The 27,972-nt window shown below is 38.4% G+C and overlaps 1 protein-coding gene across 4 annotated transcripts; it reads right to left on the bottom strand.

Annotated features, from left to right (window-relative positions):
- Positions 1–270: 270 nt before the first annotated feature.
- Positions 271–27,972, bottom strand: GPALPP1 (GPALPP motifs containing 1). 4 transcript variants are annotated; one of them, XM_036250529.1, is made up of 9 exons: positions 27,795–27,967; positions 25,457–25,586; positions 22,104–22,208; positions 19,881–19,989; positions 13,172–13,303; positions 12,299–12,469; positions 8,676–8,774; positions 1,443–1,661; positions 279–851 (listed from the first exon to the last, which is right to left on the bottom strand). In XM_036250529.1, the coding sequence occupies exons 1-8, from the start codon at positions 27,880–27,882 to the stop codon at positions 1,443–1,445; spliced, it is 1,053 nt and encodes a 350-aa protein (XP_036106422.1). In that variant the 5' UTR covers positions 27,883–27,967; the 3' UTR covers positions 279–851. The 4 variants fall into 4 exon arrangements, with proteins under 4 accessions (XP_036106425.1, XP_036106422.1, XP_036106423.1 ...); XM_036250530.1 differs by having other exon boundaries at positions 281–565; XM_036250531.1 differs by having other exon boundaries at positions 281–851; positions 12,305–12,469; positions 27,795–27,963.

Here is a 27,972-nt window from a genome sequence, read left to right as displayed (position 1 = left end):
AAAAAATCAAATACTTTTTCCTTAGCACATGAGATGACACAGAGATTCCTCTTATTTAAAAACAAACACACCACCCGGCCAGTGTGGCTCAGTGGCTTGAGTGTCGTTCCATGAACTAAGAGGCTCCGGTTTGATTCCCGGTCAGGGCACATGCCTGGGTTGTGGGCTTGATCCCTAGTAGGGAGTATGCAGGAGGCAGCCGACTGATGTTTCTCTCTCACATGAATGTTTCTCTCTCTCTCTCTCCATTCCTCTCTCTCTAAAAAATCATTAAAAACACAAATAAACAAAAAACCCCAAACACACCAAAAAACAACCCCCCCCAAACAACAAATAAAAAGCCCTGGTTTGCCCAAACAAGCAAACCATTTATGAAACAGTCAAAGCTCTGAATCTTCTGTATTCACCAGCTGCAGTTGAAAGGGAATACCTGAACAATTTCAAAGTCCCGGACTGACTGGCAGGACCTGGCACACTGGCTCCAGGGCAGGCTGGTACATCTGAGGGAGAGGTCCAGGCTGTGGCAGAGATTCAGTGGACAGTCCTGACCAGGTCTGAGGGAACACTTGTGAGACATCACAAAAATTAAGGCGTGGCAGGGGGAATCCTCAGAATAATTAGTTGAAGAAAAGCCCACACTTTCTCAGAAGCCAAAGACATAACCTATTCTACATAAGAAACACCAATTTTATGTTTCTGTGTGACTTTACAGGTCACAGAACAAGGTGAGTTTATATGGTTTTTAAGACTAAAGTAATCTCTAGTCTTAAGAAATTTAGAATGAAGGAATAAAGTGGACAGACAGATAAAAAGTATTCTTCAACTGATCTTCATTGCACAGAGAGATCCCCCTGAATAAGAATAAGAAAATTCAGTAAGTTGGAAAATATTTCTAACTTTGACTGTATTTTCCTTAAAGCTACATTTTATTATGAATGTAGATTTTCATACCATTAAAAAAAAATCATATTTTTAAGAAGTAGCATTAGTTTTTGAGTTAATTCTTAAATCACCACTATGAACCCTTGTCAGTTTGGACTATAAATGATGTGATGGTTTTGAACCTTTTATTTAGAACCTGCAAAAGCAGTGAACATTTTTTATTGTGATCTTATTTAACATAAGACTACTAAAAAACCTCCTTTCTTCATTCTTTACACTCTCCATTTCTCATAAACTAAACTTTTATTATAGCATTTTTAATAGTGATACTCTGTTAGGTTATTATGAGGACAAGGCTACTTTTCCATAAACCACATTTTTAAGCCTAAAAGGCTAAATTTTCAAAAAATCAGTTTACTTATAAAAAAGATTTGCAGGATTTATAATGCACTTTATTATAAAAGGAAAGAGATTTTTGTACATAATTATTTATAGACAAAATTTGTTAGGGAAGTTCAAATTTATCAATATAAAAATATATCTCACTGAAATATACTTACTTATAAAAACATATTGCCTTTGCCATGTGAAAATCTTGTGTTTAATTCTCTAGACCTTTTTATTAGGGCTTTTTTCTGAGCTTCATCAAACCGATGAACCTTGAGATCCTTATCACGGTCAAATGGTATTCTTTCTTGGGGCTTATTTTTATCTTCAGCAGCCTTATTCTTTATTTTTTTTTGATGAATGTCCATAAGAGATTCTGATCTTTTTGATTCCTGGGGAAAGTAAGAGAGTAGAAATAAAAATCTTATTTGGTATAGATTATCGACAGAACATGATAGTGAAACAGTTGCATAGTAATGGTGAACATTGAGGGCTATCTACAAACCCCAATAGAATTTTCCAAATCCAAGACAGCATCTATGAGAAAACATGTATCAGAGGCTAATTTAATTAAGCCAAAATGAAGACATCTACTAACTACATGCCACACACAAAAAGAGCAAGACAGAAAGGAAGCAAATGTTAAAACAATCATAAAGAAAAGCATTGTGTGATGTTTCAAAGTTAGAGTCCAAATCAAGACAATGGGCGACAAAGAAAGAGCAATTTCATTCTCACTTGGCAGCCTGGTTTTAAAGCTCTATGGATGTGCTGGTCCCTGAAGCCTACCCAAGTGACTAGGAAGGGAAGGGCACAGCCAGGCTGAAGCAAAATAAGGGCAAACCAGAAAATAATGGCACAGAGGGGACACAATTCAAGGCCTGTGCAGGATACGCTGGCATAGTCCCTACACAAGACTTTTTGTTCCTTTCAGTTCTTTCTCTTACCTGGAGCCCAATCTGGAGACATTTTCTTCCTTCTTAGTTGGGGCAGGTGTTCACATTTTAACATATATATCAAAGGATGAGGTCCGAGCAAAGGCAATTGGTTTCATAAATTAGAGATTCATTATAAACCTTTAGGTCCTGATTTAAGTAAAAGACAGAATGGCCCTGGATGGAGGAAACAGGGAGGGAGCTGCAGGAGTAGATACAGGTAGTACAGACTAGCAGCCTTCAGACTGGGGTACATGTGTCCCTAGGGGCTACACAGAATGGATTCCACATGGTATAAAGGCATGGATAATTTTAAGGTTAGCCACCCATGATTCTCAACTTCTTCAGGTAGGCTTATTTAAAATTGATTTGCCCAGTAATGCATCTTGGGTTACTGTCTCCCCTTATTTTATAGCCTCTTCCTATGTAGCAAAGGTGAGGACTTTCAGCATCTTACTACAGAATACTGTGTAAGAGAGCAAGTCTCCAGGGCATCAAACAAAAAAAATCTGAAATACTAGTATGAGTGAAACTTCCTCTAATCAAGGAAGAGCTCTGTGTCCTTTTTGATTTAAACACAATTCTCTTAAGAGTGTAATGTCCTTTCGAAATGGGTGTTTTGGCTCTTGTTGGAATGTTCTGAGTTAAAATATACTAAAGAGTGGGGCAATGGAAGAAAGAACAATTTTTGCTTAACATACCTCTTCTCTTCCAGGCCCTGCCCTGTCAAAGAATGTACTTGAGAGCAAAGACTCTCATGAAGACAGTCCAGTGAAAGCCAAATAACAAGGCAGTGGTAAGAAATGTTGAAGGTGGTAGCATCTTATTTCATGCAAGAGACAAACTCCTGGTATCCACCAACCCTGTTCAGAATTCAGCAGTGTTATAAGAATGACCATTAACACATCTGTTTGAGTGGGAAAATGAAGTCAAACTTTCTGACAGAAAGTAAGTCTGACTTGGTTGATTTGACGACCAGAACTGACTTTGTCAATTAGGTTATGTTGTAGTTATTTCTTATAAATGAATGAGCCCAATCTGGAGCTATAAATTTTTAGCAAATGTACAAAAGATGCTATATTACTAAATATTTAAGTTTTCATTTCCATTTTCCCAATCCTTCTAATTTCATAAATAAATCTTGGTAAAGTTTTTAGAAACAAATTGATTTGCAACTCCAGTACTTTCCAGTTCTTAATTTTTAATGAAACAGGTAAAAAAAATTCAAATAATGGTAAAAAAACAAAAAAAACAAAACACCAGGTTGTCAATATGTACAGCATGGAGAAATAGCTAATAACTTAAGTTCTGAATTCAGAAAAATTTGGGTTGCAATGATGGTCCTACTGTTTCTAACACTGGTGACCTTAAGCAAGTCAAGTCAACTTAAGCAAGTTAAGCCCTCAATTTCTCAGCTGTAAAATGGTACTAGTAACTACCATTTAATAAAATAACGGTAATAATTTTTAAATATTTGGGTGAAGAGAGGAGTTAAATGATCTAATGAACACAAAGGATTTAGTACAGTGTGGGTACATAAGAATCTCCCAAGAAATGTTAAGATTTACTGAGTATTTACTATATTGCAATCTTCATGATATCTATATAAATTAAATATGATAATTCTCAATATACAGATTTGGAAAGAGAGAATAAGAAAAATGAACTAATGGAATAAAAATGTGAAAAAAACTGAAGTTGAGCCCTGGCCAGTTTGGCTCAGTGTTAGAAAGCGTTGGCCCTCGGACAAAAGGGTTGTGGGTTTGATTCCCGGTCAAGGGCATGTACTTGGGTTGCAAGTTCGATTCCCAACCCCTGTTAGGGTTGTGTGGGAGGTAACCAATCGATGTGTATCTCTCACATCGATGTTTATCTCTCTCCTTTTTCCTCCCTTCCACTTTATCTAAAAAAAATTGAAGTTGATAGTTGATAATCGAGAAAGATTAACTTTTTAATAGATCACTATGAGATTAGAGTAAATAACTCAGAAATTGATTAAAGAACTGAATTACATTGCTGTAACAAATTGTGTTCCATCTCATCCACTTCTTTATGTACACATGGTTTCTTAACTCTTAACTATAAAACTCTTAACTACAGAAACAAATGAACAGCCCTGGCTGGTGTGGCTTAGTTGGCTGAGTGTTGTCACATGCACTGAAGAGTCACGGGTTTGATTCCAAGTCAGGGCACATATCCAGGTTGTATGTGCAGGAGGCAACCAATTGACTGATGTTTTTCTCTCTCTCTTCCTCCCACTTTCTCTCAATAAAACAAAATAAAACAACCCCCCAAATAAACAAAAGAACATATTTGATACTTAAACTTGTCTTATTCTAGCAACTTTCATCGAAAGACCAGAAACTAACTGGAAAAAAGGTCTTTAAGAGATTAAATTAAATTTACATTTCAGTTTTTTACATTTAAAAACTATTTATCAAAATTTCCAATATGTTTACATTGTTTTGGTCAACTGAAATTATAACTTACTCCACAAGTAAAAAGAAGTGTAAACATTAAGAGACAAATTGAAAAAAAGTTTTCAATTTCAATTTATGTATACATGTTTGTTACAGTAAAATAGGACTTATCAAATATAATCATAAAAGTAAATTCCATTAGGATAAAACTCTGTGGCAGAAGAGAAATAAAATGAATTCAAGGAGAAAAAAGCATGAAATATATTTCCAACTGTTAAGGAAGCACTTGTTCATTTATATTTTTAATAGATAATAATACATATTGAATTGAGATAGTATTTAAATTCCATTTGAAACATTTACTAGAGTAATTATAATATGCTAAAAATTCATCTTTGGTAACTATTGAAACAATGAAAAATTTCAGATGTCAAGTAAAGTTTCTTTTATGGGACACCAAGTAGAAACACTTGAAGACTCTGTTCTCCATTACTGACTGGTTGAACAGAAATAGGTTCCTGAGCCCTACTGTCAATTTAGTGAATGATAATTGTGAACTGTGGGTCTCAGCAACCTGCACTTTAAAAAATCACCCAGGTTCTTATACAGGGTACCCATCAGATGCACAACCCACTATGTAGATCATTCTTTCTGGGAGTTTGGTATTAACAGACAGAACAGAGAACAATAACACAACAGAGAAGTGGAGTGGGGTTAATTTTAGGATGGTAAACTTTAATGTAATACAAATATATATAAATATGTAGATACAAAAACACTACTATAAAAACTACATCTTTTAGCACTATTTCTCCACATTTTCCTCTTTCCCTATTAATGGGAAAATAATAATTCATTAATGAGATAACAATAATGAAGGTGTCTAGACAGCCTCTCAAGAGTTGGAAGAGAAAGTTGAAGATATAAAAAAAAAAGCTGGAGAAAACAGAACAAAGTTTGGAGGAGGTGTGAGAAAAAAAGAAGTTGTAGATGCCTTACTTTATACAGAGCCCCTACTGAAAAACAGGGTGAGCAAAACTGTACAAAAGGTAACAAAAAGCAAACGAAACTGGAGAAATAAAGATGGCAGACTTTAATGTACTGATCCTCAATACACAGTTCCCGACATATATTTCAATTTACGATTTTCGACTGTAGTGGTGTGAAAGCAATATGCATAATTAATTACATGAGATATTCAACACTTATAAAACAAGCTTTGTGTTAGATGATTTTGCTCAACTGTAAGCTAATGTACTTGTTCTGAGCACATTTAAGGTGAGCTAGGCTAAGCTGTGATGTTTGATAGGTTAAGTGTATTAATGCATTTTTGACTAAATGATATTGTCAACTTACGATGGGTTAATTGGGATATAACCCCATTGAAAGTCAGGGAGTATCTGTTTTAGTAAATTAAACATTAATGAAGACAGGAAATACATCAAATCACTGGACTATTATAATCAATTCAAACAATTCAAGGTCTCAAATTTGTTCTATCTGTTGTTTCAGGTGTACTGTCTGGTTCAGCATCATTTGTACATTGTGACACACATGACCAAACTACTACTAGGACTGTTAAAAAAAACAATAGTAAAAATACCTAGACACAGACAATTCACTAAAAATCACACTGAAAACCAATTCATGTAGAGATCAATTTGCTAAACCACCAATTTGCTGATTTACCCAACTTAATCATTTAACAAAAACGTGTTTTATAAAAATTTATAAAAGCCATAGTAATTTATGTTAAATGGGATAGTGTATAGTAACTTTTGAAAATTCATGCTAAGGTTCTAGCTTGTTTTTTATTTTCTCTTCATGGTAATATTTTAAATAGTGTTCAACTGATCAAAACTAAGTTTGGCTCAGCAGTTAGAGCGTTGGACAGTGGACCAGAGAGTCCCGGGTTCAGTTCCCACTAAGGGCATGTACCTTGGTTGCAGTTTGTCCCAGGCTCCAGTTGGGGTCGTGTGGGTAGCAACCAGTTGATGGGTCTCTCTCACATCGATGTTTCTCTCTCTCTCTCCTGCTCTGTCTGAAGACAAATGCAAAAAAAAAAAAAATGTCCTTGAGTGAGGATTAAAAAAACCCCCCCCCCCAAAAAACCTAAGGATTATAAGGTGGTTGTCTTAAAACTATATTAATATTTTGAAAAGTGTATCTCATAGGTAAGCAGAATTTCAGTATGAGATTAAAACCCTAATTTTTTTATGTATTTTAAAGTCAGTTGCACAAATCATTACATGCAAATTAAAGGTAAATCTATACACACTGAAATGCACAAATCTTAATATTACATTGACTAAATTTTAAAATTCAAATTCCTATCGAGATCTGGAACAATTCCATCACCCTAGTAAGCTCCGTACGCCCCTTCCCACTCAATCCCCACATTCCCACTCCAGCACCAGTGCTGTGCTTTTTCCACCATAGATTTGCATATGGTAGAGCTTCATGTAAATGGAATCAGAGAGTAGGATTTGTGTAGGAAGTCTTTTTTTTTTATCCTCACCCGAGGACATTTTTCCATTTTTTGTTCAGGTAGAGTGGGGGGGGGTGGAGAGGAACAGGGGGAGAGAGAGGAACAGAGAGAGAGAAAGAGAAACATCGATGTGAAAGGGACACATCGAGTGGCTGCCACCTGCACAATCGACCAGGGCCGGGGACAAACTGCAACCGAGATACGCGCCCTTAGCGGGAACCGAACCCGGGTCTCTCAGGACCCCAGGCCGACGCTCTAACCGCTGAGCTAAACTGGCCAGGGCTGTAGGAAGTCTTATACAAGACTTTTTCACTCAGCACAATGATTTGAGAACACCAATGTTGTCACACATATTTGTAATTTGTTCCTTTTTATTGCTAAGTAGTATTTCATTGTAGACAGTCTGGTTTTTCTTTGATGGGCACCGTTGAAGCACGAAGTGGCGAGGGATGACTGTATTTGCCTTTTCTTTTTTTTTAATTTTGTTTTCTTTACTTATTTTTAGAGGGAGAGAGAAACAACGATGACAGAGAACAGTGATGAGCAGGCACATTGATTGGCCACCTCCTGCATAACCTCCCCACCCCCTTACTGGGGATCAGACCCTGACCAGGAATTGAACCAGCGACCTTTTGGTGCATGGGTCGATGTTCAACCACTGAGCCACACTGGCCGGGCCTGGTTTAGGTATTCTCTAACCTCATTATTATGTCTTCTTTGATGCAAAGTTTAAATTTAAGAATTTTCTAATTTCTTGTTGTATAAGACTTTTAAGTTATCTGAATTTTAACTTAAATTCCCTGTAGTCAGGGAATACAGCTTGAATGATTGTGACGTTCACTTTGTTGACATGTGACTTTAGAACTCATCAGTTTTCATAAATATTTCATGGAGGTTGAGATTTTGGTCAGTTTAAAAAAAAAATGTTTCAGGTGTGCTTCACTGTTTGTGGTACTGGTCTACATATGTCCAGTAAATCATTCTCATTATATTTGTAATGTTTCTGAAATATTTGTTAACTAATATTTTGGGAACAGAAGGTAATTTTCCTGAACACCTGAACACTTTTCATGGGCCAATGTGTTCAATGACTGATGTTTATTCTTTGAGCTGGAACACCAGTTTATTTTTCTCTAGTAAAAGAATATAACAAAATAATGATATGTCAAATGAATACTGACTATTCAGTTTATAAATTTTGATTGAACCATATTTTAAAAACATTTTTTCCCACATTTAAATCTTTAGGTCAAACATTCCACATGTGCTTATAATTTAAATTGTATGAATTGAGGTTCTCTCGGAGTTAGTAGGGCTCTTACTTTCTGATCACATGCTACCAATCTCTAGGAATTAAATTTCTGATATATGATTTAAGTAAAAAAATTAACTAAGAATATTACATAAGATACATTAAAAAACCCTATACAAAAGGATTTTACATAAATACATACACAACAGAGTTCAGACATGTAAAAGAAAGAGAAACAAGAAAAAGAAAAAATGAGGAACATTAAAAGATAGAAAAAAGTTAAAGGTTGAATATTTTATTCTCTGACTTACATTGTATGAGGACACCTGCTCAGCCAATCGTTTCTCCCTTCCTGACAAGACATGTTCTTCAACCTGCTTACTGGATGACTTCCTTGCTTCTCGTGTCTCCTGAGGAACGAACGCAGATAACACATTACCGAACCATATAATTAAGAGAAAATAAAAAAATAAATATCTTTATTTTTAGTCAGAATGAGTGATTAGAGATAAAACTAAGCCAGACTTGTTGAAACTCTTGCCACTAGAAATGTTAATATACACAATAAGAGGTCTTAGTATTCTAAGATTTTCCCAAAAACAAGAAAAAAAAACCCAACAACCACAACTCCATCTAATCAACTAACTGGAAAAATCACCTATTTCTTTTTTTTTATCCTCACCTGAGGACATTTTTTCATTTTTTGTTTAGATAGAGTGGGAGGGAGGGAGAGGAAGAGAGAGAGAGAGGGAAATATCAACGCGAAAGGGACACATCGAGTGGCTGCCACCCACACAACTGCAACTGGGGCCGGGGACAAACTGCAACCGAGGTACGTGCCCTCAGCGGCAACCGAACCCGGGTCTCTCTGGACCGCAGGCCGACGCTCTAACCGCTGAGCAAAACCGGCCAGGGCAGAATCACCTATTTCTTGAACTCAGACATGAGTCTGACAAACAATAATGAAAAGTAAAATATAAAATAAGGCCTCAAAAAATCATGCATTTTGTTTTCAAAACTTGAAAATCACTCTTGAGGGAATGAATTAAGAAAAGGAAATAAAAGGTGTAGATTGAAAAAGAAAAAGAAAACTACATTGACAGATGACAAACTGTCTATGTAGAAAAACCCCAAGGAATCAACAGAAAAACTCCTCAAACTAATAAGTACAGTAAAGTTGTAGAACATAGGCCAACATACAAAATATACCGGCATCAACACCTGGAATTTGAAATGAACATAAAAAACAACCATTTACCATAGCACACACAAAAATGAAGTATGTACTTAGGTCCATTTCCAACAAATTTTAGTTAGAAAAAAAAAAATTGAAAACCATTGTTTTCAAAGCATATATATATATTTTTTTGTGGTATGTGCTCCTAGAGGGAACCGAACCCAGGACTCTCTGGTCCACAGGCTGATGCTCAACTGCCGAGCCAAACTGGCCAGGGCTCAAAGCATATTTTTTATATTGTTGCTATTTACTTAAGAAAACCAATGAGGCTCTTATACAATTTTAATCTTAATAATGGACTAAGACAATGTTGTATTTAATAAAGTATGTTAAAAACATGGGAATAGCTCAAGTCTTATTTTTCCTTAAAACATTTCCCAGAAAACAGATGCTTCTACTTGTAAATATTCAGAGAAAAATGATGTTATGGTAGATGGAGACAAAAACCTGATCATTTAAGAGTTAATAGATCTAGTCAAGACTGAGAGGTGAGAACATAACAGATCTTAACCAATTAACCTATGTATCATCCTTCTCTTTCTTTCTGAAGAGCAATTTTACTTCTTTTAGGTAATGTTGGCTAAGTGAATGTGAGAACATTAGTGATATGGGCAATGTATGCTGCAGAATCAAATATAAAAAAGTAAGAGGAAGTGGTGAAGAGAACATATTAAAAAGGAAATTTTAAAAAAAGGACTAAGATCTGTTACAAAAATAAAATATTAGTCGTGAACTTTACACAGGATTAAAAATATCAGAAAACAAATAGCTGTGACAATATATAGTCTGCACCACAAATATGTATAAGTCCGTGATACTATCCGTTGTAATATAGGTACTGTAAATCCCTTGAGTCCACTGTAAACACTGAAAAATACATTCTTAGCCCTGAAAAGAAGGACCAGATCTAAAGAGCTCAGTCACAGGGCCTACAATCACACTTACATTCAGACTGTACTGACTCGTTTTTATGTGTTGCCTTTTCCTGTTAGTACCTTCCTCTAAAGAGGATTCCCTACACATCTGGCTATAAGCTAGACATCTATTCATCTACAATGAGGAAAAGGAGGACAGAAAAGTGCCTAAGTAAATGCAGCACATACAAAAAGTCCACATATGTAAGGGAATTAATTGTGTTTTTGGAGACAACGTTAACGGCTAAATTATAAACATGCTAATAGTATATTATTTTTATAAGAGACCAGTTAAGAAAGATTAGACAGGTCTTCCACCACATCCTTTGTTGCCTCTTCTGCCCCTGGCATGTTGGTGCACTTCACCTCCCTATGACAGCTCTCAGATCCCCTTTCATCTTCAGGGCAACAGAGAACTCATGATGCCACCACACTCAGGGTAGGGTGCTAAAATGTGACGACTTCAACATACTATCCACATTTTAAGGATGACACTATTTCACAAGCAGTTTTCCACTAAAATAAAAGCTCCTGAGGGAGCTTTCTTATTTTCCTATTACCTGCAACAGAATGCTTATAACACAATTTATAGTTATGGAATTAAAACAGGAATCCTCATAATTCTAGCTACTAATGAACAAGATAAACAGAGTGAGGGGAATGAATTAAGTGTGCAACTGTTTAAGTCAGAACTGATAAAGCTGTAAGCATAAGGTTTATTAGGAGAGCAGTTAAGATTTGAATGGGATACCTTAAGAAAATTAAAACCTTTGGATGGGGTAAATTTAAGGAGTAGTGCTGGGGACACTGGTCCAACTCCTAATTTACAACGGTGTATTTCATAATAAACAGAAAAGATTCAAAAGACAATTTAAAAATAATGTATTTTATGCATACTTTTTTTTGGGTATATATTTTGTAAATTATTTAATGTGTTGATGAAAGTGCTTCTTTTTTACTGAGGTCTAACTGACATAACATTATATTAGTTTCAGGTATAGAATATAATGATTTGTAATGTATTGCAAAATGATCGCCACAATAAATCTAGTTAATATTCGTCACTATAGTTACAAATTTTTTCCCCCTGTGATGAGAACTTTCAATATTTAGTCTCCTAGCTACTTTAAAATATGCAGTACAGTGTTATTAACTATAGTCACCATACTGTACATTACATCTCCAGAACTTATTCATTTTATAACTGGAAATCGGCACCTTTTGACCTCCTTCACCCATTTGTCCACCCCCCCACCTCAGGCAACCACCAATTTCTTCTCTATATCCATGAACTTGTTCTTTATTTAGATTCCACGTTAAGTGAGAACATACAGCATTTAGCACTGAAGTGCTTCTTGCCTATCTTGATAGTAAAATGAGTCTTTATGCATCATTTATCTAGGTTAATCTGTGGCTTTTTTCCCCAAGATATTTTAAAAGCTACCCTGTCATGGTAATAGTATGATGCTGTATAAGGACCAGTTCTGGAGTTAGAAAGTTCTAGAATAGAATTATTGCTCATCACTTACCAGCACTGTAATTCCAGAAAAATCGACCTCATAGAGGTTAGCTTCTCCTATAAAATAAGATCAATAAACCGATGCCCCAGGGTGTTCTGATACAATTTATTGGGAAATAGTAAGAAACTGATGTCACTTTCCTTCCTTCCAACTTTCCTTCATGGGGAAATCTGTATTTTCCCTTTTGAATCATAATTTAAATAATTTTGCCTTATGTCTTTTCAAAATAGAGCCAACACGGACAGAAATACACAAACACACACTTTCACCTTGGCCTTCCTTTCCCTGTCAGCTGGAGTATCTGTCCAGACTGATCGATCTCCAGATTTGTCATCGGTTCTCTTCTTAAAAGTTCTGGGCCCAAGACCAAAGGCTTTCAGTTCCGGAGGAAGCTCAGTCATCCACGACTCCCTTGTAATTGGTTTGGCTGAATCCTTTCAGAGAAACAAAAGTTTAAAAAAAAACCTGGAAAGAGTGCACGTGCATGTAAAATACTGTCATAAGTGACTATGTTTCCCAGTTGAGGCTTTAAAGTTAAGTAACAGACTTTAAGAAAAAGGATTTAATAGAAAGAAATGATGTTTTTATCACATGTGTCACAAATATTTTCATCTAGTTTACTGTTCCTTTGACTTTATCTTTACCACACTAAAACACTCAGGCAAATCTGCGGTCTTTCCTTTCCCAGCTCTGGGTTACCCAGCTCCAAAATTTTCTCTCTACTGGGTGAGGCAAAAGTAGGGTTACAGTTGTTCGTATGGAAAATAATTTAAAAATCAATAAATAAGAATACAAGAATAAACCAGTCCTGGATGGTGGGGCTCCTTGGTTGGAGTGTCATCCCATACACCGCAAGGTTCGATTCCTGTTCAGGGCACATATCTAGGTTGCAGTTTGACCCCCAGTTGAGGCGACTATAGGAGGCAACTGATCAATGTTTCTCTCTCCCTTCCGCTCTAAAATCAATAAACATATCCTCGGGTGAGGATAAAAAATACAAAAAAACATGTTTTGTGTACTCACAACTGTAAACCTACTTTTACCCCACTCTGTATATGTATTTTTTAATGTCTAGTTTTAAAATTTAGATTTTTAACTTAGTCTATTTCTCAGCATATAGCATATTTAAAACTTACATCATCTCCTTTAGTCAGTTTCTCTTTCATTCTCTGGGCCCTTTTTTCGAACTCTGTTGTTATACTATAGTTAACTGGTCCTTTCGCAGGCATTGGTCCAACAATGTCCTCATCGTCACTGCTATTTGTTTCCTTTTGAAAGAAGACATTACCTTTAAACCAAGAGGTTATAGAAAATGATGCAAAATTACTTAAAATTTAACTGAATCTGATAACTTAGAGACAATAAAACAAAAAAGCAAACTATGTTGCTAGCTAATTGCTGAGCAACAAGGATGCCTGCCGTGCCTTCCTCTAGTGCACAGTACAGAGATGACAAACCCATGGCATGTGGGTTGTCCTACCTCCCGTTCCAAGGAGGTTAAATTAATCTCAGCTCTCTTCCTGGTGGACAGTGGCGGCCTCACAATTCTTCTCAAAGTGATATTCTAGGTCATTATTACCAATAGGTCAGAGATGGCACGAGTTGAAACTCTCTGCATTCCTGGTTCAGAAAGAGCTCTTTGGAGTAAGAAGCACACAAGTGAGACACTCTTGTAAGCTTTTATGATTCAGGAAATTCCACTGAAAACAGAAATGCTGTGCATTTCACAAATGCTAACGGGAATGAGTTAATTTGGTTCCCCAAGTACGACATTTACCCCAAATATATAACAATATTATAATTACTGAATTCAATTTCTTAAATCATTTTAATAAAGGGTTTTCATGTAAGACTCTGGATTAGATGCTATATACAGTAGGGTTTCAAGTAGTCCTTGTCCCAAAAAATGACATATTAAGATGAACAATAAAATATGTTTGTCCTCCAGCTCTGATAGGCAGCCTCTTCTTATTTTTTTCTTACTGCCAGGATCAGGAGTTCATTTGTACTGTTTACATTTTCCCTACTAACCACTCAAAGGTACCTTTCTATTTGTAGTTTCTTCTCTGAACCCTTATAGCAATTGCTACTGGTACAAAGAATTAGATAATTATATGATGTCTTGCGCCTTACTCTAAACCATATACTCTCTCCCAGTAACTATGGACTGTGTGTACCATGCCTAATTAGATCCTCATAACAACACTGTGAAATGGCAATATTATTTGTTTTCTTTTTGAGGAAACTTCAGTTAATATTTCAAAAGGTTAAACATCTTGTCCACGATTATAAAACTAGCGTTTAAGATTCATATATTCTAAGATCAAGGACAGTATTTATAACTCAGCAGCCCCTCTATTATTTTCTTTATTTCAACTGTTAAAGATTTAAGTGTTTACAATTTATCTCTACAACAGTAGCTCTTTGATGTCGAAGACATTATCTTAAACAGTTTATAACCACCCTACAAATATAATACTTTGTGACATAAATAAGCAAATATAAAAAATATAATGAACTCTTAAAACTATAAGAGACATATTAACATGGTATTGAAGTTTAAGATGATGGAATAAGCTAATGGTATTTTTACTTAACAAAAGATGGTTTTATAAAGGTAAATTTCAGCATGTCATGGTAGGACGATGCCTGAAGGTTTTAGAAATAAAAATCACCTGGGATGTTGGGAGACATTAACTAAATGGTTGTATAGAGGAGCAAATAGAAAATCAGGTCCAACACACTAAACTGAAAACGAGAAGCTGGAATCATAAGCCCAAATTCAATCTAGGTATTAAGTAATTTTGGTGTCCCGGAAGAGTTAATTTTTAAAAAACAAAAAGGTGAGTTATTTTACTCAGAAATATGATAGACATTATGTACCCTACTGGGTTCTAGTTTGGGCTGCAGAGTTAGACTGAGCTTCGAGGCCTCAATTTGCCACTGTATTAGCCCTATGACCTCAGGCTTGTTATTTAACCTTTCTAGGCCTTGGTTTTGAGACCAAAGTGTTTGGCATAGAATTAGCAACATTTCCCCCCAGGAGTTAGAGAAGGTCCCAGTTTCCCGAGAAGAGCACAGCTCCAAAGAGGATGAACAAAACTAGTGGTCTCTTAACAGAGTAGTTATTGGATGAAGCTGACTTTCTCTAACTCCTGGGGGGAAATGTTGATAATTCTAAGCCAAACACTTTGGTCTCATTTGTCTTGACCAAAGAAATCTGAGAAGAGGTCTATGGAAAACCTTGGAAGGCTTTCTTTCTTATAAAGCAGTGGTTCTCAACCTTCCTAATGCCGCGACCCTTTAATCAGTTCTTCATGTTGTAGTCACCCGCAACCATAAAATTATTTTCGTTGCTACTTCATAACTAAATTTTGCTACTGTATGTCTTAGGCGACCCCTGTGAAAGGGTAGTTCAACCCCCAAAGGGGGTCGTGACCCACAGGTTGAGAACCGCTGCAAGGCCCTGGCCGGTTTGGCTCAGCGGTTAGAGTGTCAGCCTGCGGTACAGAGAGAACCGCTGCAAGGAACACAGGGCAGGGACCATCCCCTTCTATGTCTGGACGTTGCTATCTGCATGTGCATCTTAGAACTCTGGCAGGATTCTTGACATAAAAAGGGGTCAGCCTAAGAGGAATTACACACTGTAGATGATAGAGAAGATGGAAAAAAAACCAATGATCTCATTAAGCTGTTGAATTAACAAACCCTAGAATGACCCCATCTGTAGACTTCTTACTATGTATGAAACACACTTTCATTTTGCGAATATAGATCCTATACCAGCCAGGAAGTTATACAAACAACCCATTTGCTAACTACATAGGTTAAGACAAAATTGCATTATAAGTTGGATTTTCTTTATAGCAGAAGCATTCTAGCTGACACGCTACCCCTCAGGATTGTTATTTGGATTAAATTAAGTTTATGCAGTTATGCAAAGATAATTAATTCATGCAAATATGAGTTTATGTTGCACTCTGCAGTGTCTGGTTTGTGGCAAGTGCTTCAGCAAATGTTAACCATTAGTATTACTGCGTATGCCTTAATCTGGAGTATATGTTGTGAATGAGGGACTAAGAGAAGCCTTTCTTTGAGGAAGAAGAATATGAAAACAAAACAAAAAGCGTCTTTTGAAAAAGGCTGAAAGGGAAATTACAAAACAAAGAATTTAGAACCAAGAGAACCTTAAACAGGTATGCTATGGTGTAATCTCTACACCACCTTCACCCCTCCCCTTTTGCTAAGAGTAGCCAGATAAGGTGGAATAGATACCACTAGGGAAATTATATAAACTACCCATTTGCTGCCTAGGTGAGTTAGGACCAAGTTCCAGGTGTGAATAAAGTTGAATTATGCTACATCTTTAAATTTTATTTTGAAAGAATGTAGTGCCAAGACAAGTACACCACCCTTGCATCCTCACCCAAATACATCAATTGCTAACATTTTACCACATTTATTTTTCTTTCCCCATCCCTACCCCTCTTTCTCTGAGGCAGATAGACAGTTGGAAAGACATACCCTCACCTTTTGTGTGTGTGATGATTTGAAAGTGGGACAAATAGTATGATAAGGCCCGAAATTGAAGCAAACTTCCCTAAAGACAGTAGGTTCCATTTCTCTAGTACTCTTTTTGCAGACAGAGCAGTGCTTTGAGGCTGTGGGTTTTACTCAGCAGGCTCAATTCACTCTCCTCTGCCTGAGTGAGTCTGAACCTACAGTTCCCACCCCTGTGCCCAATCCTCCAGGGCTCACGGCTGGTTCCTCTAAGACTACTGTGGCCCTCTGCTGTGCAACTTGTGTTTACTGCTCTGGCTTTGAATTCTTTCAATGATACTAGCTCCCATGGATTTCCCTTTATTTTTCTTTTTTTAAAATAAGTTTCTTTAAAATTTATTTTTTTAGAGAGAGGGAGAGATAGAAACATGGATGTGACAGATAAACACTGACTGGCTGCCTCCTGCACGCCCCCTACTGGGGATTGAGCCTGTAACCGAGACACATGCCCTTATTGGGAATCAAACTGGGACCTCTCAGTCTATGGGATGATGCTCAATCCACTGAGCCACACTGGTTGGGCTCCCTTTCTTTCTTCTAAGCTTAGCTATGTATTAACTATGCTGCTATCTTATTTTTCCCCAGCATTCCTCTGTGATGTGGGGGGAAAGCCAAGCCTGAACCTGTCAGCTCAGTCTTCCATAGGGCTGAAGTCGTACCTCTGGTCATTTATTCCTATATTTAACAACTCAGATAGAAAGCATTCCTTATACTCTTCCAAGTCACTCTCAAGGCATCAGTAGTGGAGGTGGTGATATTACTATTAGCAGTAACAATAAAAAGAGCTATCATAAACTGAATACATACTGTTCTCATTTATCCTTATGACAGTCTGTAAGATAACGACCTGCATGCTAATAATGAAACTAAGCTCAGCCAGGATTCAAAGCTTGAGTGGTTCTTGCCTACCTCGTTCCCTTTCTCTTACCCCTTTCCTGGTTCTCTTCACTCTAACCATACTAGATTATTTAGAACCCTAACTTTCTCCCTCTCCACACTTTTTTGTCTTAAAATAAGCTATTGGTACTCTCTAGAACAATCTTTCCTGTCCTTTTTGCTAAGCTAGCTCCAACTCATCAATCTTCAGTTTAGACATTTTCTCAGAGAAAAAGACCTTTTCTCATTTCTTCTGATAAGATTTCCCTGCCACAGCTCCACTATATTTTGTCTCCCCTTTTGAATCACTCTAATACGATAGTATGGTTTATTGTACATATTCCCCACTACACTGTGTGTGCGATGAGGGCCGGGACTGTGTCTGACTTATTCATTCATTCAGCAAATATTTTGAATGTCTACTGGAGATAAGACAAAAATCTCTGTCCTCAACGGACTCCCAGTCTTGTGGGGAGAGGTCAGTAGTAAACAAAAAGAAGCAGTAAAATAAGTGGTTATCTTAGGTAGTGTTAAATGCTATGGAGAAAATTGAAGGAGGGAAGGGGATAGGAGTAAAGGGAAGAGGAGTCAGCAGTTTTAAATTAGGTCAGAAATGACCTATTTTAGGTCATATTCCAGCAGAAAAATGAAAAGTCTGGGATGTAAGACACAAGATATCTTGGGAAGACTATTTTGGAGAGACTTAGCAGGTACAAAGGCTCGGGGGTAGAAGCCCTGTACTTGAGGAGGTATGGCAAGGAGGCCAGTGTGGTTGGATCCGAATGAGAGAGAAAATCAGGGAGCTAATGGAGGCCGGGTAGTAGAGGGCCCTATGAAGACTTTGGCTATATGAAGAGAGAGGAGGAGTGGTTTGTGGTTCTGAGAGTGTGACATGATCTGACTTTGTTTCACACAGGCCACTCTAGCTGCTGTGTTGGGAAGAGGTAGTAGAGGAACAAAGACTAAAGCATGAAAAACCAATAAATCAGGTGAAAGATGACGTTGAGTTGGACCAGGGTGGTAACAGAAGTGGCTGGATTCTGGATGTCTTTGAAGGCAGGAACAAAAAGAATTTGTTGACAGATTCATTTCTGTGACTATATGCCTCACACACTGTAGGAGCTCTATTATATATTTTTGTCTTCAGATAAAGGGGGAGGGAGGGAGGGAGGGAGAGAGAGACAGAAACATCAATGTGAAAGAGACACATCGAGTGGCTGCCACCCACACAACCCCAATGGGGGCTGGGGACAAACTGCAACCCAGGTATGTGCCCTTAGCGGAAACCGAACCCAGGACTCTCTGATCCACAGGCCGACGCACTAACCGCTGAGCTCAACCAGCCAGGGCAGTGCTCTATAATATTGGTAAAACAATGAATAAATGATTCTGAAGTTCATAATCTTAATCACTGCATAGTATTTTCTTAACAACCTCAGTGTAACTGTTGAATTCTCAGTGAAGATAAGCATACAGGAAGCAATGCAGAATAAAAGAGTGAACAGGGGATTTAAAGGCTTAAGAACTGGGGCTTTAGTAAGTACAAACCATGCAGTCTTGGGTACGTTACCCAATTTTTCTTGTTTCTAGCAAATGTAAGATGTGATTATAACTATATCATAAGGCCGTAGAGAAGATAAAAGTAATATACATATGTGAGTAAAATGCATTACAAATTATAAAGCACTGCACAAATCTCAGCTATGGTTGAACACCTGGCTTCCAACAAGAAAACAGTCTTCACACTTGACTCCAAAATCATTCAATCTATGTTTTCATAAAAACTACATGTCCGCCAGTGCCTCTGCTATATACAGGTACCAGAGCTAGGCAGGAGACAGTTAATTCCAAGGTGAAGATCATTATTTAAAAATTTCTCAGCTTTCTCTGTTCTAGATAAAATTACATCAATTCCTTAAATTTTCATCATGTTCTATTTCCTAGCACTTTGAAGCTTCCTTTCAAGGATGGGAAGAATGAATAGGTAGTACCCTTCCAACATTACATATTGTTTTTCTAATAAAACCTCAGGTCTAAAATAATAAGCTTTGATTTATCTACTTATGCTATGATACTCAATTAATCTGAATATGACTGTCTTACATCACATCTTAGTCAAATAACTGTAGTCATTGCTATGTAAAGCCTTGAGTTTGTTACAGCTTATCTTTTAACAAAAAAACTTCCAGCCTGGATGGTGTGTTCAGTGGACTGAGCACTGTCCCATGGACTGAGAGGTCCTGGTTCAATTCCCAGTCAGGGCACATGTCCGGGTTGCGGGCTTGATCCCCACTGGGGGAGCATGCAGGAGGTGGCCGATTGATGTTTCTCACATTGATGTTTCCATTTCTCTCTCCTTTTCCCTCTCTCTAAAAGATCAATACAAATATTTAAAATTTTTTTCCAAACCTCAGAGTTGAAACACGATGATACTTGGTGTCCTGGATCATCTCTGCCTTTGTCACTTTTCTGAGTAGATTTAATGAAACCAGGTGGTAATGCAGGACCTATCATAGGCCTGAAAAATAAAATGTATATTGGTCATTTTCCCTTGACTTAAAAAAAGCAGTTTTCAGAATAAAGAATTACTATGGACTAAAACCTGTGAAGATGTTTTTCTATCTTGTGCCTTGGTTTTCAGTCTTGATCTTCACTGTCCACTGAAAAATACCTTAGGGACACTGTAATTATAGTCAGAACTACTTAAATATAAACTGAGTTTGAAGGAAATTTATAGCACATGCATACAGCAGATGTCAAGCAATTTATGGCTACACGTGCCCAGGTGGTATAAAAATCTAAGCCTTGTCCTAATAACCCAAAGTGTACAAGAAAGAAAATTGTTCATTTGAGAAAAAAGGAAAAGGTGCCATGCTAAGCACATTTTCAATCAGCACACCTTTTTGTTTCCATGAAATAAGCCTGCCAGGTATAAGCCACTCCATTTTCTACGTCAGCAAAACAGAGCCCAAGAGCAACACAAATTAGTAAGCGGCAGAGCTGGAGTTTGAATCCTGGTCTACGTGATGAAAAGTTCACTTTCTTTCAAGCTGCCCTATTGCTACATTCTGAGGGAAATGTCATCAGTCCAGAAGGGAGAACTGCTTCAATTCTAGGTCTTAAAAAGAGAAAGGCTTACTTTGTATAGAAAAAATAAGAGAAAAGATATTTTCTACTCTTTCATACTTTTAAGTTTCTTTATTCTTTCATACTAATACTTTTTCCAGAGATGTCACTGTATCAGTATTACCAACCAAGATGGTACTGAAGTCCTAAGCTGAATTTTCCAGATTGCACTGTGTTCAATTAGAGCCTCACAGACAGGCTTCCTGGCAGAGGAAAAACAGTACTAAAGATACAGATCCTAGCCATTTCATAACCTCGTGGAGGCAAAAAACTTTTTATATAAAAAACAGGGAAGTTTGGCATTGTTAGAAAGATCAAACTAGTTGTCAGCCCTGGCCGGTTCGGCTCAGCAGTTAGAGCGTCGGCCTGCGGTCCAGAGACCTGGGTTCGGTTCCCGCTAAGGGCACATAACTTGGTAGCAGTTTGTCCCTGGCCCTGGTTGGGTGGTATGGGTGGCAGCCACTCGATGTGTCCCTTTCACATCGATATTCGGTTTCTCTCTCTCTCTCTCTCTCTCTCTCTCCCTCTCTCTCTTCCTCTCTCTCCCTCCCCCTCTATCTGAACAAAAAATGGAAAAAATGTCCTCGGGTGAGGATAAAACAAACAAACAAACAAACAAATAGTTAGCATAAGATATAAGAAAGTAGTACATGGAATATTTTCTTGAGGACAATTATTAGCAGATCTACAAGTGCAATTACAGCTAAATTCTCTGGCCTCAGGGAATTTGTGGAGATAAAATTACTGGTACATGAAGTCTTAAAATATAGTAAAGGAATATAACATGGCATGGTATGGCTGTGTAAAAGGATTCTGCCTACATTATATGCTACCGCCTATTAATTTCTGCCAAAACACAATTCTCAAAAAAGAAACTGCTATACATCTAAATACTTATTTTCTTGAAAGGCATATTATATTCTTAGCAAAATTTTTATAAAGGTCCAGAAAGGAAATTTTAGGCTTTGAGGGCCACACTTGGGTCTCTGTTGCATATTTGTGTTTGTTTTTTTTTAATGACCTTTTAAAGATCATTATTAGCTTGGAGGCCATCCAGAAATAAGACAGTAGACTGTCTATCACTGTTATTTCTGAAAATTAGGAGCTGACAAATTTGATGATAAACTCTGAATATGAAATGTACAATAGCCTATCTTTAAAACTTGTTCTCACATGTTGGTATTCAGTGTTATGAATTATAAATAATTGGGTGTGCAATTTCATATTCAACATTTCAAAATTTTGTAATTCCAAGAAGAAGAAAGGAATCAATATTTATTATACGCTTACTCTGTGCCAGGCACCATACCAGACACACATACGTGTGTATACATATATAAATATGAAATAAAAAAGTCTGGATTAAAAGTCAAATACCATTATCCTATATCCTAGGTCTACCACTTACTATGGGTGCAACCTTATCTGTTTACAGAAAGGGGAAAGAAGAATAATGTTCCACCCAGCCTACCATAAAGACTACCCTGAAATATTATACATTATCACCTTGGAGGAGAATCATCCTGCTTTTTAAATCCAGGAGGAAGGGCTGGTCCAAAAAATCCTTCATCATCATCATCATCATCATCATCTTGATTTCTCCTCTGTTTTCTGGAAACATAGTAGTGTAACTTTATGTATATGTCAAAAATATTTTCACAGAAATTTTAGTTTTTAACTTCAACTAGTTGTATAAATACTGAAAAAGTAAGTTAATCTTGCCAAGTTAACAATAAAACAAAACAAAACAAAACAAAACACCAAAAAATGGCCCTGGCTGGTTTGGCTTAGCAGTTAGAGTGTTGGCCCTCAGACCAAAGAGTCTCAGGTTCGATTCCAGTCAAGGGCACATAACTCAGTTGTGGTTCAGTCCCTAGCCTTGGTCAGGGTTGTGCGGGAAGCAACCAATTGATGTGTCTCTCTCACACTGATGTTTCTCTTTCTCTCCCCCTCCTACTCTATCGGAAGGTAGCCTCAGGGGAGGATTTAAAAACAAACAAACAAACGAAAAACAAAACAAAGAAGGAATACCACAGTCTTCTACAAATATTTTCCTGGAATTCATTTTTGGCCTAAAATAGTTAAGAGATTGGTTACTTTTTTACAGCAATAATATATCAATTTTCTACACTTTCTGTGGTGCTAAAGCTTCCACTCAATGAAGTTTCCAATAGCAGTCTGCTTACTAGCTGTTTTTGACTTTGGCTTTTAATCTCATTTAAGGAAGAGTTTTATGTTGTTATTTGTCTCATAATCTTTAAAATACATCAAGAAAAACCCTTGCTACTTAATAATAAAGATTCAACATATTATTTACAAGAACCTGTGGTAAGGCTAGAGGGAAATCATTTAATTTAAAAAACAAACAAACAAACACTGCATATGTAATTTAAAAAAAATAAATTCTATGATTTATTTAGAATATTATGTCACTTTAATAATATCTTAGGGAAAAAGTCTATACGAATTTAATAATTTAAGAATATTGCGTCACTTTAACAATACCTTAAGAAAAAATTCTATGAGATTTTATTGAAATTCTAGATATTGCGACATCTATGTACTCCTAGAATAAATTTCTTTGTAAAAGCTATAGTTCATGAGGAAATGTCACATGAAATGATTTCTTCCTGTGTTGTACAAATGAAGACGTGACATTCCCCTTAGTAGCTATCTGTTCCAGCCAACCCGTATACCAGGTTTGAAGCTTGGATTTAGAAAGAGGCTGACCTTGAGGGCTTCCGGTCAAGATGGCGGCGTAGGTAAACACGGTATCGCGTCCTCCCACAACCACATCAAAGTTACAACTAAACTACAGAACAACCATCATTCAAACCCACCTGAAATCAAGCTGAACGGAAGTCCTACAACTATAGAATTAAAGCAGCAGCCACATCGAGACTGGTAGGGGGGCAGAGGCCAGACGGGCTAATCCCACACCCACATGTGGTGGATAAAAATCAGGAGGCTCCCCATCCCACACCAGACGCCCTGCTCAGAGTTCCAGTGCCAGGAAGAGAAGTCCCCATAACTTCTGGCTGGAAAAACCAGCGGGAACTGAGGCTCAGGGAGGCTGAGGCGGCTGGAGCCCCAGGCAGCTCCTTAAAGGGCCCACACACGGACTTACCGGACTCACTCCTTCTAAGCTTGGAGGGGAAGCAGTTTGAGGGGCAGCAGAGACATACAGGGAAGAACTGAGCTGTTTGGCACTGGAGCGAGGGATGGAGAGGGGGCTTTCTCCAGGACAAATGTGCTGTCACAGGCCTTTGTTTCTTTGGTGAGCCCTTCCCTGGGGTAGCAAACAGTCCCCATAACTGGGACTCCAGCAACCTGGCTCTAACCAGTAGCCCCGCCCTGGTGATTCCCTGAGGCCCTGCCCCACCCAACTTTCAGGCCCACCCAAGCTGTTGCCAGTTGCTTAACCATAGAGTTGGCCTGTCTTGGATCCTGCTTCAGGTTTTTCCTAAATTCTTCAAACAGGCAGCATCTGGTCTCAGCTAGCCCCACACCTCTCATTAAGTAATACACAGAAACAAACACAGGGAGGCAGCCAAAATGAGGAGACAAAGAAACAGGTCCCAAATGAAAGAACAGAACAAAACCCCAAGAAAAGAACTAAGCAAAATGGAGATAAGCAACCTAACAGATGCTGAGTTCAAAATACTGCTTATAAGGATGCTCAATGAACTTAGTGAGAACCTCAGTGAACTTAGGGAGGGCCTCAAGAGCATAAAAAAGGACCAGTCAGAAATGATGGATGCACAGTCAGAAATGAAGGAGGCATTAACTGAAATGAATAATTTACACAGATTCAATAGTAGAGTAGGTAAATCCAAGAAGCAAACCATTGGTTTGGATTATAAGGAAGCAAAAAACACCCAAGCAGAACAGCAAAAAGAAAAAAGAATCCAAAAAAATGAGGATAGTGTAAGGAGCCTCTGGGACAACTTCAAGTGTGCCAACATTCGCATCTTGGGGGTGCCAGAAGGAGAAGAGCGAGGACAAGAAATTGAAAGCCTATTTGAAACAATAATGGCAGAAAACTTCCCTAACTTGGTGAAGGAAACAGACACACATATCCAGGAAGCATAGAGAGACCCAAATAAGATGAACCCCAAGAGACCCACACCAAGACACATCATCATCAAAATGCAAAAGGTTCAAGACAAAGACAGAATCTTAAAAGCAGCAAGAGAAAAGCAGTTAGTTACCTACAAGGGAGTTCCCATAAGGCTGTCAGTTGATTTCTCAAAAGAAACTTTGCAGGCCAGAAGGGCGTAGCAAGAAATATTCAGAGTGATGAAAAGCAGGAACCTACAACCAAGATTACTCTATCCTGTAAAGCTGTCATTTAGAATCGATGGCCATATAAAGAATTTCCCAGACAAGAAAAAGTTAAAGGAGTTCATCACCACCAAACCGTTATTATATGAAATGATGAAGGGTCTTTTTGAAGAAAAAGAGAAAATATATGAACAAACAAAATGGCAATGAATACATATATATCGACAATGGGATCTACAAACAAAATGAACAGGCAGAACAGAAACATTGTCATAGATACAGAGAACATTTTGTTGGTTGCCAGATGGGAGGGGGGTTGGGGGAATGGGTGAAATAGGTGAAGGGATTAAGAAGTACAAATTCATTGCTAGACTGACAAACCTCAAAGGGAAAGGGTTTGGGGGGTGGGAAGAAATAAACCAAAGAACTTATATGCATAACCAATGGACACAGACAATAGTGTGGGAAAAGGCGGGAGGGGGCAAGAGTGGGGAAGAGGGGGTCAGTGGGGGGAAAATAAGGAACATCTGTAATACATTCAACAATAAAGATTAAAAAAAAAAAAAGTGACTGACCTTGCAGGTGGACCAGTGTCATCTTCTTCAGATTCTTGATTTCCTTCTTCGTACAAAGAACTGTCCTCATCGCTGTCTGATGACTCTGAACTACTGCTTTTATAATCAGGTGGTAGAGCTGGTCCTGCAACTAAAGATTTCTTGGGTATGTCATAACTAACCACAACTCTTTCAATGAACCCCCAATTGACATTTTATACTTTCTCTTCTGAATTCACAACACTGGCTGACTATCATTTATTATGGACTTTAATCTTATTTGCTTCTGCTTTGTGTACATTTCTAGGAAGGAAGAATTCGTGTCTTGTGTAGTATAACTGTGAGGTTCACAAAAATGTTAATACCCAAACTTATAAATGTAACAATAACATGTATTTTCCCTGACATCTTGCAATTTTTGCATTGGTTACAATTTTGGTTGGTATAACTGCCGAAACAATTTCATGGTTTTTCCCCCCCTTATAAAGAGCATATGGTAGCCCGGCTGGTATGGCTCAGTGGACTGAGCATTGCCCCATGGACTGAGATGTCCCAGCTGGATTCCTGGTCAGGGTACATGCCCAAGTTGTGTGTTTGATCCTTGGTAGAAGGTGTGCAGGAGACAGCCGGTCAATGTTTTTTTTTCTCTCTCCCCCTCTCCTTTCTTCTCTCTTCAAATCAATAAAAATAAATAAAAAAATAAATAAACAAACAAAACAATGTATTAAATACATGATGTAATTAAGTAGGAAAAAAACCCATGGGTAAAGAGGTAGGTGTGACAATGCTTGGGAGAGCTTGGGAAAGGCTACTCTGAAGTGACATTTTAGCTGGGCTTTCAAGGATGGGGTAGTAGGTTTGCCCGATATGTTAGAAAGTGCAGAGTAAAACTGGAAGGAGCTTAGAGAATTGAGAAGCTGCCAGAAACTAATGGTTTGAGCACTGGGCTGTGTGTCAGATGCAATGACAGAATTAGAAGTTAGGACAGCAGATCAGGCTAGCAAGCAAAGTATCCTCTCCAAGAGCCAGAGACACTGAGTATCAGAAGGCAGTAAAACACAGAGTAGCAGCTTTGTTCTAAATAGGGCTCCACCACTCACTAGCTGTGTGATCTGGGCAATAGCCTGGGCCTCAGTGTCCTCAATTATAACATGGAAATGTGAATAAAAAGGGGGCTATGTAATAACATTACAAGGTCACCAGGGCCACGTGGCAGGCCTGATAAGCTCAGTGACCAAAAGTAACCACTCACGATGGTCTGATCACAAATTCCTTCTGGGCAGGTCTTAGCAAGTAGTCACACCCCAGGCCTATAGCTTCCTTTGCAAGAGTCAATCTTTACCTTAAGTGAGCCCGGTCCATTGTTCTTATGCATCTAGGATAAAAGACCTTTAAAATGTAGAGTAGTTTTCTTTTCTAGACCCCTCAAAGGCACACTTGCAGGCACCAGAACATAGGACCACCAGAGACCACACAACCTCTCATTGTTATCTTGTTCCTTGAATACCATCTTTATGTACTGTAAATGTTAATTAACTATCCTGTACCTACCAATGTGAAAGAAATGTTTCTTCACTTCGCTTTTTATTCAATCCTAGAGATTGCTCCCCTTTGTTCCCCACTCCCTTAATCTACCATTAGTGGATTTCATGTACCTTTCTTACATTTTCTCCTTTGATTCTAAATACATTAAAAGAACTGCAGCCCTGGCCAGTTTGGCTTAGCGGTTAGAGCCTGGACTCTGCGGACCAAAGAGTCACCAGGTCCATTCCGGACAAGGGCCCATACCTCGGTTGCGGTTTGGTCCCCGGCCTTGGTTGGGGTCCTGCGGGGAGGCAACCAGTCTATGTGGCCCTCACACGATGTCTCTCTCTCCCTCCCTCCCACTCTACCTGAAAAAAAACAAAACAAAAAACAAAACAAAAAAACTGCAAAACTGCCCTTCTCCAGGGCATTTTCTCAATCTGCTGAGATCTTGCTTTTGGGGCATGTCCACAAAAATTTGGCTCAAACAGTCTCATAAAACTTTTGCACAGGTTTGGACGTTCTTTGCGCAAGATCTGTACCTTACACGACTGCTCGGAGGGTTACATGACTGAATGTGTATCGACAGTTTCGCACAGCCTCGAGTCCACTTAGCGCTAAACGGGAATACATCATCATCGTAGTTACCAGGCCGAAACTCGTCTCCGAGGCCCCCACGGCCTCCTCCCCCACTGCTACGGCTTGGGAAGGAAAGTCAGCTTGGGTCGCCCGAGCCCACCCCACTTCCCCGCCCTCCAGGCCTCAGGCTTCCACTGAGAGCGAGGCCGGGCGGAAAAGGGGCAGGGGCCCGGCAGGCAGCGGACGCGCGGCTTACCGGGGCTGGCGTCCCGCTCCTCGCCCTCCGCGGTCCCGAGGGCCTTGAAGCCGGGCGGCAGTGCCGGCCCGATCAGATCCCTCGCCATGCGCGGCGGCCGAAAAAATCACGCAGGCAAGTCTAGCCACACAGACTCATCTATGCACACAGACTCAAACCTCCCCCTAAACAGCCCGCG

This window comes from Molossus molossus, unplaced genomic scaffold (genome assembly GCF_014108415.1).
Source record: "Molossus molossus isolate mMolMol1 unplaced genomic scaffold, mMolMol1.p scaffold_m16_p_9, whole genome shotgun sequence".
In the NCBI taxonomy this organism is placed as follows: domain Eukaryota; kingdom Metazoa; phylum Chordata; class Mammalia; order Chiroptera; family Molossidae; genus Molossus; species Molossus molossus.
This window is presented reverse-complemented; position numbering and strand designations above follow the sequence as displayed.